The sequence below is a fragment of the Oncorhynchus mykiss genome, chromosome 11 (assembly GCF_057628025.1).
Source record: "Oncorhynchus mykiss isolate SJ-2025 chromosome 11, ASM5762802v1, whole genome shotgun sequence".
Taxonomy (NCBI): domain Eukaryota; kingdom Metazoa; phylum Chordata; class Actinopteri; order Salmoniformes; family Salmonidae; genus Oncorhynchus; species Oncorhynchus mykiss.
Genome location: NC_143032.1, coordinates 37,124,199 through 37,136,900, shown reverse-complemented (window position 1 = coordinate 37,136,900; position 12,702 = coordinate 37,124,199). Strand labels below are relative to the sequence as shown.

The 12,702-nt window shown below is 43.3% G+C and overlaps 2 protein-coding genes across 16 annotated transcripts in view; both read right to left on the bottom strand.

Annotated features, from left to right (window-relative positions):
* Positions 1 to 1,941, bottom strand: part of LOC110535649 (SWI/SNF-related matrix-associated actin-dependent regulator of chromatin subfamily D member 3) — a 93,163-nt gene extending 91,222 nt beyond the window's left edge. For 12 of the 13 annotated variants that reach the window (XM_021620765.3, XM_090189990.1, XM_090189991.1 and 9 more), the window contains exon 1: positions 1,444 to 1,698. In XM_021620765.3, coding sequence (XP_021476440.1) covers positions 1,444 to 1,455 — 12 coding nt within the window. In that variant the 5' untranslated portion in view covers positions 1,456 to 1,698. Of the gene's footprint in view, positions 1 to 1,443 lie in introns of all 13 variants that reach the window. The other variant, XM_090190004.1, reaches the window with a different exon arrangement.
* Positions 1,942 to 2,550: 609 nt separating this feature from the next.
* LOC110535646 (transcriptional repressor NF-X1) overlaps positions 2,551 to 12,702 on the bottom strand; it is a 30,403-nt gene continuing 20,251 nt past the window's right edge. Inside the window, exons 20-24 of one of the 3 annotated variants that reach the window (XR_005034621.2) lie at positions 11,698 to 11,813; positions 10,479 to 10,545; positions 9,642 to 9,787; positions 9,328 to 9,432; positions 2,551 to 3,243 (exon numbers count right to left, since the gene is read on the bottom strand). Coding sequence is in view for 1 of the 3 variants with exons in the window: in XM_036935379.2 (XP_036791274.2) it covers positions 3,168 to 3,243; positions 9,328 to 9,432; positions 9,642 to 9,787; positions 10,479 to 10,545; positions 11,715 to 11,813 (493 nt within the window). In the remaining 2 variants the exon portion in view is untranslated. The remainder of the gene's footprint in view (positions 3,244 to 9,327; positions 9,433 to 9,641; positions 9,788 to 10,478; positions 10,546 to 11,697; positions 11,814 to 12,702) is intronic. The other 2 variants (XM_036935379.2, XR_016484464.1) reach the window with 2 other exon arrangements.

Sequence of the window (12,702 nt, the reverse complement as noted above, 5' to 3'; positions counted from 1 at the left end):
CTTTACATTAAATTCCCAAAAATCACAAAGGCAGTTCAGGTACAGTGAAACTCAATACTTACAACTGTCGCCCGTTTGTGGTATACACACTTTCAAGCATTTGCAAATGAGGATAATTAAATATTCTCATCTAAAACAATAATTACATAGTGAGTGGGTGTGAAGCCACAATTGGGGTTTGTTTACAAATCTTATGTTAAAGGCCCAGAGTAGTCTGTTTTTACTGTGTTTTGTATCATATTGTACAACAGCTGATGAAACTAACACTGTTATTTAACTAGGCAAGTCTGATCGGTGCTGGTTGAAAATACAATCTACACAGGACCTTCTGTTGTGGTTTGCATGGGCAGGAGTTTCAGCATGCCTGGTGACATCACCATGCAGTAAATTGGCTAATAAATCAATAACAGAGATAGTGCTAAACCTCTCTGCCAATAACAGTTTTCACTTTTCCCTTCCCCTCTCAGACAGTCCTAGCTAAATTCTTGCTTTCAGAAATAGTTTAGTTAAAAAGCTATTTTTGCCAATTTTAATGTAAAACTATTACAGCAAGGTACTTCATTGTTAGCCGGAAATGATTTGATATAAAAACGGCTGCTTCGGCCTTTATTATATAATTATTTGTGTTGAATAATTACACAACCTACAAACTAACTATTAAATAGGTTTTAGGACACTTGATGTAAAGTGGGAATTATAGTCATACAACAAATAGGCTCAAGTCCATGTCAATTTCATCTAGTCTAATTCTTAGCCATAGGGCACAGGCAGAAGAGAGCAGTGAATGAGAGTCATTTCACACGTTTGTTGTTCTACATGCGTCAAACAGAGAAGGGGAGTGTTGTCTCGTCCAGTGTGCATTCACCTTATTTCTAATCAAGTGTCTGCTTCTCACACAAGTCAAGGTTAACAAGCCGGCCGTGTCTGCAGTGGTTGAAAACGGCGAGGGGTGGAGGTTCAAGGGAGGGGTGAGTAGTCTTGAAAAACCTGAACGTAGCCACTGTGTTGCCTATAGTCAGTCGGGTTTTCGAGACTAAGGCGGGGTGAGGTGCAATTATTGTATAGCCTGGCCTGCTGTATAATGATGATGCATACACGTACACCCATATTTTCAACTTGGTTACATGCGGCAGGATTGTCAATCAATAACATACAAACATAGGCTTTTCGTGGATTAAAGATGGAAATGAAAGGGTAGATTAAACAATTCATCATAAGAAAAGATTTTCAGATACACAATAAACTAGACCCAGTCGAAAACTACTGTGCGCACTAATCCGGTTGGCAATATGCCTTCTGGTGCCGTGGGCTTGGCAGCGCGGAATGGAGTTCTATAATGGTGGAAAATAAATTATTCTCACTATGCAGGGTGAGCACATAGTATAACAGAAAACAGATGTCAAGACAATACAACAAAAAGTGTGCTGCGGGCACAACTCTTACCTTTCTCTCCATTGCTGAGATCCAGTCTGTGCACTCCCAAGCAAACTGAAATAATGTTCCTGAAGATCTGTGCGGTGTTCACTCCTCAACTTCCACACGGCTACTCGATCACTCCCCCATTAGGTAGACTGGTACATCGGCAACTGTAGACACAGTAGGGGAGGGGACGCAGTCTCGGGGATGGAGCGGGGTCTGGTGAAGCTTAGTTCGTTTCAAGAAGCGCAGGCGCGGGTTCTGCTAGAGATAAAATATTATAAACATTTGCGACTAGCAGGGAGTGTCATCAAATTACCGCTTCTACCGTTGACACACACACTGTCTGCCCACTAAAATATTTCACAAGATGTGTAAACCGTTAGAGAATATTAGTCTCTTAATGCAAATGGTTTAATGAAAAGGGCACAAAGGATGACGAGCTGTCTGTAGCGCGTCATGATGCAGTGGGAAATTATACTTCAACGATTTTACCGAGTTCCAATTCATATAAGGAAATCAGTCAATTTAAATAAATTATGCCCTAATCTATGTATTTTTCATGAATGGGCAGGGCGCAGCCATGGATGGACCTGGGGAGCTAGGTCCAGCCAATCAGGAGTTTTTCCCCACAAAAGGGCTTTATTACAGACAGAAATACTTATTACAGACAGAAATAGTCAGATTGTGGAGGTCCTGGGCTGGCATGATTACTTGGTCTGTGGTTGTTGGACATAGGCCGGTTGGACATACTGCCAAATTCTCTTAAACGACGACGTTGGAGGCAGCTTATGGTAGAGAAATGAACATTGAACTATCTGGCAACAGCTCTGGTGGACATTCTCTCAAAACTTAAAGACATCTTTGGCATTGGGTTGTGTGACAAAACAGACCATTTTAGAGAGGCCTTTTATTGTCCCCAGCACAAGGTGCACCCGTGTAATGACCACACTGTTTAATCAGCTTCTTGATATGCCATGCCGGTCAGGTGGATGGGTTATCTTGGAAAAGGAGAAATGCTCACGAATAGGGATGTAAACAAATTTGTGCACAACATTTGAGAGAAATACACTTTGTGCCTATGGAACATTTCTGGGTTATTTTATTTCAGCACATGAAACATGGGACCAACACTTCACATGTTGCGTTTATTTTTTTGTTCAGAAAATATATATGGTCTGTATGATACAGCCCCTTTCATCACCTGTGCATCATAATGTTGATAGTTAAATGCAACCTAATTGATCATGGCCAAAAGAACCCAAACAAACTTTAAAGAACCTTACAGAACGTAATGAGCCTTTCATAAAAAAAATACCTGATTATTATATTATGTATTATCTTGTGGTTTTATTTTATAGCATTTGTAACAATGTCAATACAGGTTCTCTGCATTATATTGGTAAGTCAAGTATCAACACTATTGAAACATTGCTTTATTGAAATAAGGTATTGCGTGTCCCCTCGTCAAATACAACAGTTGCACTTTAGGAACTAGTGAAAATTGTTAACTATTCAAATGCAATCCATGATTATTTTCAAAGTCTGGAGATTTGCTCATGCTATTTGCATATGGCAGTTAAACACTTTTTACTTGGTTACAAAACTAAAATAGTACTGCAGTGATATTTTCTCTTGAAGACAAGCACAACAAATGAGGTGAGATGGCATTACAGATTTCAGACCATCTTGGAGCAGCAGATACATTATTTAGTATTATTACGTCAAGGTTTGCTTGTTTTGGGCCTTTATTAATCCTGGACATCGAAGTAGTCGATTGCCGGCTCTTCTTTGACTGCCTTGGACCAGCTGCTCACACCATCAGTCCTGATGACAAAAACAAGAACCACAGTTAACTAGCTGTAGCTGGATAGCTACAAGTCATTGGGACATTGAGAGCCTACAAACTAAGGTCCAATTCGGGCCCATGTCCTCAGTTCCAATTTAGGCCTGTATGTGTGAGGAGTCTTTCAGTGTGTGGAGTGAGGAGTCGTTCATTGAAAATCCTAGTCATTGGCGACTCCATTACCCGCAGTATTAGACTTAAAAACAAATCATCCAGCGATCATACACTGTTTACCAGGGGGCAGGGCTACCGGCGTTAAGGCTAATCTGAAGATGTTGCTGGCTAAAGTTAAAACTGGCGAGAGGAGAGAGTATAGGGATATTTTTATCCATGTCGGCACCAACGATGTTAGGATGAAACAGTCAGAGGTCACAAAGCACAACATAGCTTCAGCATGTAAATCAGCTAGAAAGATGTGTCGGCATCGAGTACTTCTCTGGCCCCCTCCCAGTTAGGGGGAAGTGATGAGCTCTACAGCAGAGTCTCACAACTCAATCACTGGTTGAAAACTTTTCTACCCCTCCCAAAATATAGAATTTGTAGATAATTGGCCCGCTTTCTGGGAATCACCCCCAAACAGGACCAAGCCTGGCCTGCTGAGGAGTGACGGACTCCATCCTAGCTGAAGGGCTCATCTTATCTACGAACATAGACAGGGCTCTAACTCCACAATGAGATAGCCTGCTGCCTGGCCTGCACCCTCTTACCCAGCCTGCCAGCTTAGTGGAGTCTGCCACCAGCACAGTCAGTGTAGTCAGCTCAGCTATCCCCATTGAGACCTTGTCTGTACCTCGACCTAGGTTGGAAAAAACTAAACCTTGGCGGTGTTCGCCTTAGCAATCTCACTGGAATAAAGACCTCCTCCATTCCTGCCATTATTGAAAGAGATTGTGATACCTCATCTCAAAATAGGGCTACTTAATGTTAGATTCCTCGCTTCCAAGGCAGTTATAGTCAATGAACTAATCACTGATCATAATCTTGATGTGATTGGCCTGACTGAAACATGGCTTAAGCCTGATGAATTTACTGTGTTTAAATGAGGCCTCACCTCCTGGTTACACTAGTGACCATATCCCTCCCGCGCGCATCCTGCAATGCCGGGGGTGTTGCTAACATTTATGAAAGCAAATTTCAATTTACCAAAAAAGAAAACACATTGTCTTGAGCTTCTAGTCATGAAATCCAGGCCTCCTGGGCCATATACAGCGTTCCTCACTGAGTTCTTATCGGACCTTGTTGTCATGGCAGATGATATTCAAATTTTTGAAGTCCACAGACGCACTCCAAAAGGCTTTCAGAGCCATCATCGACTCAGTGGGTTTAGTCCAACATGTCTCCGGACCTACTCACTGCCACAGTCATACTCTGGACCTAGTTTTGTCCCGTGGAATAAATGTTGTGGATCTTAATGTTTTTCCTTATAATCCTAAACTATCGGACCACCATTTATTACGTTTGCAATCGCAACAAATAATCTGCTCAGACCCCAACAAAGGATCATCAAAAGTTGTCCAATAAATTCTCAGATAACCCAAAGATTCCTAGATGCCCTTCCATACTCCCTCTGCCTACCCAAGGATGTCAGAGTACAAAAATCAGTTAACCACCTAACTGAGGAACTCAATTTAACCTTGCATAATACCCTAGATGCAGTCACACCCCTAAAAACAAACATGTGTCATAAGAAACTAGCTCCCTGGTATACAGAATATACCCAAGCTCTGAAGCAAGCTTCCAGAAAATTCGAACGGAAATGGGGCGACACCAAACTGGAATTCTTCAGACTAGCTTGGAAAGACAGTACCGTGCAGTATCGAAGGGCCCTCACTGCTGCTCAATCATCTTATTTTTTCCAACTTAGAGGAAAATAAGAACAATCCAAAATGTATTTTTGATACAGTCGCAAAGCTAACTAAAAAGCAGCATTCCCCAAGAAAGGATGGCTTTCACTTCAGCAGTAATAAATTCATGAACTTCTTTGAGGAAAAGATCATGATCATTAGAAAGCAAATTACGGACTCCTCTTTAAATCTGTGTATTCCTCCAAAGCTCAGTTGTCCTGAGTCTGCACAACTCTTGACACATTGATAAAATAATCATGGCCTCTAAACCTTCAAGCTGCATACTGGACCCTATTCCAACTAAACTACTGAAAGAGCTGCTTCCTGTGCTTGGCCCTCATTTGTTGAACATAATAAACAGTTCTCTATTCACTGGATGTGTAACAAACTCACTAAAAGTGGCAGTAATAAAGCCTCTCGAGGCCAAACATTGACCCAGAAAATATAACTAACTAAATTGGCCTATATCGAATCTTCCATTCCTCTCAAAAAAAATTAAAAAGCTGTTGCACAGCAACTCACTGGCTTCCTGAAGACAAACAAAGTATATGAAACGCTTCAGTCTGGTTTTAGACCCCATAATAGCACTGAGACTGCACTTGTGAAGGTGGTAAATGACCTTTTAATGGCATCAGACCGAGGCCCTGCATCTGTTCTCATGCTCCTAGACCTTAGTGCTGCTTTCGATACCATCAATCACCACATTCTTTTGGAGATATTGGAAACCCAAATTGGTCTACATGGACAAGTTCTGGCCTGGGTTAGATCTGATCTGTCGGAAAGATATCAGTTGGTCTCTGTGGATGGTTTGTCCTCTGACAGTTGACAAATCAACTGTAAATATCGGTGTTTCCTCAAGGTTCCGTTTTAGGATCACTATTGTTTTCACTATATACACTGCTCCAAAAAAATTAAAGGAACACTAAAATAACACATCCTAGATCTGAATGAATGAAATATTCTTATTAAATACTTTTTTCTTCACATAGTTGAATGTGCTGACAACAAAATCACACAAAAATGATCAATGGAAATCAAATTTATCAACCCATGGAGGTCTGGATTTGGAGTCACACTCAAAATTAAAGTGGAAAACCACACTACAGGCTGATCCAACTTTGATGTAATGTCCTTAAAACAAGTCAAAATGAGGCTCAGTAGTGTGTGTGGCCTCCACGTGCCTGTATGACCTCCCTACAACGCCTGGGCATGCTCCTGATGAGGTGGCGGATGGTCTCCTGAGGGATCTCCTCCCAGACCTGGACTAAAGCATCCGCCAACTCCTGGACAGTCTGTGGTGCAAAGTGGCGGTTGGTGGATGGAGCGAGACATGATGTTCAGATGTGCTCAATTGGATTCAGGTCTGGGGAACGGGCGGGCCATCCATAGCATCAATGCCTTCCTCTTGCAGGAACTGCTGACACACTCCAGCCACATGAGGTCTAGCATTGTCTTGAATTAAGAGGAACCCAGGGCCAACCGCACCAGCATATGGTCTCACAAGGGGTCTGAGGATCTCATCTTGGTACCTAATGGCAGTCAGGCTACCTCTGGCGAGCACATGGAGGGCTGTGCGGTCCCCCAAAGAAATGCCAGCCCACACCATGACTGACCCACCGCCAAACCGGTCATGCTGGAGGATGTTGCAGGCAGCAGAACGTTCTCCACGGCGTCTCCAGGCTCTGTCACATCTGTCACGTGCTCAGTGTGAACCTGCTTTCATCTGTGAAGAGCACAGTTCGCCAGTGGCGAATTTGCCAATCTTGGTGTTCTCTGGCAAATGCCAAACGTCCTGCATGGTGTTGGGCTGTAAGCACAACCCCACCTGTGGACGTCGTGCCCTCATACCACCCTCACGGAGTCTGTTTCTGACCGTTTGAGCAGACACATGCACATTTGTGGCCTGCTGGAGGTCATTTTGCAGGGCTCTGGCAGTGCTTCTCCTGCTCCTCGTTGCACAAAGGCGGAGGTAGCGGTCCTGCTGCTGGGTTGTTGCCCTCCTACGGCCTCCTCCACGTCTCCTGATGTACTGGCCTGCTTCCTACGTGGACAGTTTGATTTCACAGAAGTGTGATTGACTTGGAGTTACATTGTGTTGTTTAAGTGTTCCCTTTATTTTTTTGAGCAGTGTATATATATATATATATATATATATATATATATATATATATATATATATATATATATATATATATATATAAACAATGTTAACTTTCACTGCTATGCGGATGACACACAGCTGTACATTGATGAAACACGGTGAAGCCCAAAATTGCCCTCCCTGGAACCCTGTGTTTCAGACATAAGGAAGTGGATGGCTGCAAATGGTCTACTTTTAAACTCGGACAAAACAGAGATGCTTGTTCTAGGTCCCAAGAAACAAAGATCTTCTGTTGAATCTGACAAATAATATTGGTTGTACAGTCGTCTCAAATAAAATTGAAGGACCTCGGAGTTACTCTGGGCCCTGAACTCTCTTTTGACAAACATATCAAGACTGTTTCAAGGACAGCTTTTTTCCATCTCCAACATTCCAAAAATCAGAAACTTTGTCAAGAAATTATGCAGAAAAATGTATCCATGCTTTTGTCACTTCTAGGTTAGACTACTGCAATGCTCTACTTTCCGGCGACCCGGATAAAGCACTAAATAAACTTCAGTTAGTGCTAAACATGGCTGGTAGAAACTTGACTACAACCCAAAAAATGTATCATATTACTCCAGTGCTAGCTTCTCTAAACTGGCTTCCTGTTAAGGCTAGGACTGATTTCAAAGGTTTTACTGCTAACCTACAAAGCATTAGATGGGCTTTCTCCTACCCATCTTTCCAATTTGGTCCTGCCGTACATACCTACACGTACGCTACGGTCACAAGACGCAGACCTCCTTAATGTCCCTAGAATTTCTAAGCAAACAGCTGGAGGCAGGGCTTTCTCCTACAGAGCTCCATTTTTTATGGAATGGTCTGCCTACCCATGTGAGAGACGCAGACTCGGTCTCGACCTTTAAGTATTTACTGAAGACTCATCTCTTCAGTAGGTTCTATGATTGAGTGTAGTCTGGCCCAGGAGTGTGAAGGTGAACGAAAAGGTACTGGAGCGACGAACCACCCTTGCCGTCTCTGCCTGGCCGGTTCCCCTCTCTCCACTGGGGTTCTCTGCCTCTAACCCTATTACAGGGGCTGAGTCACTGGCTTACTGGGGCTCTTTCATACCGTCCCTAGGAGAGGTGCGTCACTTGAGTGGGTTGAGTCACTGATGTGATCTTCCTGTCTGGGTTGGCGCCCCCCCTTGGGTTGTGCGTGGCAGAGATCTTTGTGGGCTATATTCGGCCTCGTCTTAGAATGGTAAGTTGGTGGTTGAAGATATCCCTCTAGTGGTGTGGGGACTGTGCTTTGGCAAAGTGGGTGGGGTTATATCCTGCCTGTTTGGCCCTGTTCGGGGGTATCGTCGGATGGGGCCACAGTGTCTCCAGACCCCTCCTGTCTCAGCCTCCAGTATTTATGCTGCAGAAGTTTGTGTGTCGGGGGCTAGGGTCAGTCTGTTATATCTGGAGTATTTCTCCAATCTTATCCAGTGTCCTGTGTGAATGTAAGTATGCTCTCTCTAATTTTCTCTTTCTCTTTCAGAGGAACTGAGCCCTAGGACCATGCCTCAGGACTACCTGGCATGATGACTCCTTGCTGTCCCCAGTCCACCTGGCCATGCTGCTGCTCCAGTTTCAACTGTTCTGCATGCAGCTATGGAACCCTGACCTGTTCACCGGACGTGCTACCTGTCCCAGACCTGCTGTTTTCAACTCTCTAGAGTAAGCAGGAGTGGTAGAGATACTCTTAATGATCGGCTATGAAAAGCCAACTGACATTTACTCCAGAGGTGCTGGCTTGCTGCACCCTCGCCAACCACGTGATTATTATTATTTGACCATGCTGGTCATTTATGAACATTTGAACATCTTGGCCATATTCTGTTATCTCCACCTGGCACAGCCAGAAGAGGACTGGCCAGCCCTCATAGCCTGGTTCCTCTAGGTTTCTTCCTAGGTTCTGGCCTTTCTAGGGAGTTTTTCCTAGCCACCGTGTTTCTACACCTGCATTGGTTGCGGTTTGGGGTTTTAGGATGGGTCTCTGTACAACACTTTGTGACATCAGCTGATGTAAGAAGGGCTTTATAAATACATTATAAATGATTTCAATGTGTGAGTGCAAAGATGCATGCCTACTTGCTATGTTGTTTGATATGTGCAATGGGTGGGGGAGCCCTTGAGACTCCTATATCTCTCTCTATCAGGGACGTCAGTGTTGAGTTAGGACAGGCAGACTTCCCCCTGCACACAGCAAAAAGTACAGTTACAACATATCCTCAGAATAGCAGAGGCACAGCACTGTCTGAATTGTTCACAATACACATCCCTTCATACAAAATATACCCAGCTGATACTGTTGCACAGACAGTAATTACAAAGTATTTTTGAAGCTACAACATGCATCTATTTTGAGATCGTCATAGATTGTAACGCGCATGTGGAGGCGTTACCTGATGGCGGTGATAACCACGTTGCGTTTGGGTTCGCTGTCGTAGCTCACGCTCTCTACGTTGTAGACCTCAGCCAGCTCGTGGACTATCTTCCTGTGCTCTCTGTTCATTGGGGGGAAGCAGTGGCTCCTCTTGGACAGTTTACCCTGAAAACAGGTTACACACACACACACACGTCACTCAAGACTTCATGTTTCCACTATGAAAGATTGTTCCGAGTCCCCATTTGATTTAAGGTTTAAATAAATGTCCTAATAAACATCGCAAGCTACCGTAGCTGAATTCACTGGACATTATGCTGACTAAATTAGTATTTCCCAATGTTCAGAACCAAAAGGGATAACCGACAAATCGAACCTTTAGCGATCATCATCAATACCCATCGTAATACCCAAGGACATTCAAATACTTCAAGTCTTTCCTGCACTCCTTCAACTAAGGGGACCAGAAGCTTTTAGCTAAATGCAGACTACGCAAACTGAAGGTCCTCTAGTAAGCTGGTAGTGGTTTAGGGAAACCCAGTCATGTATAGGGAAATGCTGGCCCTGTATAAAGTATTTAAATCCACCACCATCTCATCTAACTGCTCTTAAATAATACACGCTGTACTCAATTTAAGTGGGGGGTGACATTTCATGCCAAGGAGGCGTGTGTTTATTCTTGTCCCTGTGCTTTAATTCTGTGTTAAATTCACCCCATCTGTGTTCAAAATGGCAACCAATTCCCCATTTCGTGCACTACTTTTGACCAGGTGATAGGGCTCTGTTCAAAAGTAGTGCACTATTATAAGGAATAGGGTGTTATTCAGCACACAACCTAAGTCTATTGGTCCCTTACCTTGCTGGCCAACTCAACCAGATTCTTGATCTCCTCTTCAACCTCGCTGACAAACTTCAAATCTTTTCTAAATTTGGAAAAATAAGAAATACTTTATGTTGTGATAAAGCAGTGGAGAAGGTGGAAAGTTAAGTTCCTTGGCGTACACATCTTGAACAAACTGACTTGGTCCACCCACACAGACAGCGTTGTGAAGAAGGCGCAACAGCACCTCTTCAATCTCAGGAGGCTGAAGAAATTTGGCTCGTCACCAAAAACAAACTTCTACAGATGCACAATCGAGTGCATCCTGTCGGGCTGTATCACCACCTGATACGACAACTGCTCCACCCACAACCGTAAGGCTCTCCAGAGGGTAGTGAGGTCTGCACAACACATCACCGGGGGCAAACTACCTGCCCTCCAGGACACCTACAGCACCTGATGTCACAGGAAGGCCAAAAAGATAATCAAGGACAACAACCACACGAGCCACTGCCTGTTCACCCCGCTATCATCCAGAAGGTGAGATCAGTACAGGTGCATCAAAGTTGGGACCGAGAGACTGAAAAACAGCTTCTATCTCAAGGCCATCAGACTTAAATAGCCATCACTAACATTGAGTGGCTGCTACCAACATACTGACTCAAATCTCTAGCCACTTTAACAATTAAAAATTGGATGTAATAAATGTATGCACTTTATATAATGTTTATATACTCTACATTACTCATCTCATATGCATGTACTGTACTCTATACCATCTACTGCATCTTGCCATCTTGATGTAATGTATCACTAGCCACTTTAAACAATGCCACTTTTATATGTTTACATACCCTATATTACCCATCTCATGAATATACTGTACTCTATACCATCTACTGCATCTTGCCTATGCCGCACCATCGCTCATCCATATATTTATATGTACATATTCTTATTCATTCCTTTACACTTGTGTGTATAAGGTAGTTGTGAAATTGTTAGATATTACTGCACAGTCGGAACTAGGGGCACAAGCATTTCGCTACATTCACATCTGCTACCAATAAAATGTGATTTTGATTTTAAAGACGTCAATGAAATGTGAAAATGGTGTCTCAGAGCGCACCGGTAGGCTCGAAGTACATCGGTGCCATCAATTGGCCTTCAAATTGGGAAATATTATCCCCATAACATGCACATGAAGACAAAAATATCTGAGAACATTCTCGGCATGCATTGGATAATACATTACATGTATTGGTACACCACCTGGCATCTCCTCGGAGGCTGTCACTATAAGTGGAGGAGGAGGTGCGGATGTTGAAGGGGTCCACTGAAGGGTAACTCTGCAGGGCCACAGCCAATCGCCTGTCAGGACACATACACACAACCGAACATGGGCAGACACTAAGGTCCACTGATCTAAAGAAGACTAGAACAGGAAAAAGCTTGGATGTTGACTGCACATTTTAAGAAAACAAAAATCCATTCGACAGCCTAAAGCAATGTGCTATCAAGTGGCTGTCTGTGTACAGGGCTCCAGACCAGCATTTTCCCCTGGTGCCACTTTTTCAGTTGGTAGCACCAGCTCACAGTTTGGTCACATCAAGTCCCCCCCCCCCCCCCCCACAGCGTTAAGCAATAGGAAAATAAATGTGTAAATCGCTTTATAAAGTCATTCACCGTGCTTTAGATGGTATGATAGAATACTGAGATGTTAGGCTATTCAATAAATAAGTTGTTTAGTCTAACATGTCCAAGAATCCGGTGATTGTCATGAATTGTGGGTTGACAAAAGGGTACGGTTATATTTTACTCTTAAAATATGACTCCAGAATGTTGTTCAATGGAGATGAATTCACCTACTTTATGTGAACTAAAACCATATGTTAAGTATTTTGGGGCCAATTCACCACGAGGAAGTGAAAACACTTACCAGATTAGATCGCTAACACTAAATATAATACCCAGTGCTAGTAGCCATTTATTAAATCAGTAAAAGTAATGTCCTAAATTGTTTTTGCAATTGTAGCCTACTACCCTATGCACTCGCAAGGGCCGATGCGCATTCCACTTTCGCACGCTTCGTATCTCAAAGCCATATCAATTTCTTGCGATCGGTTGTAAAATAGTCTATTTGACAGTTTCAACAGTAGTTGCTTCCAAAACTGTGTTTTTCCAGCAATTCCCGGAGCGCACAACGGGCGGAGAGAGAGAGAGAGAGAGAGAGAGATCGGCTCACTCGTCACAGCAGCAG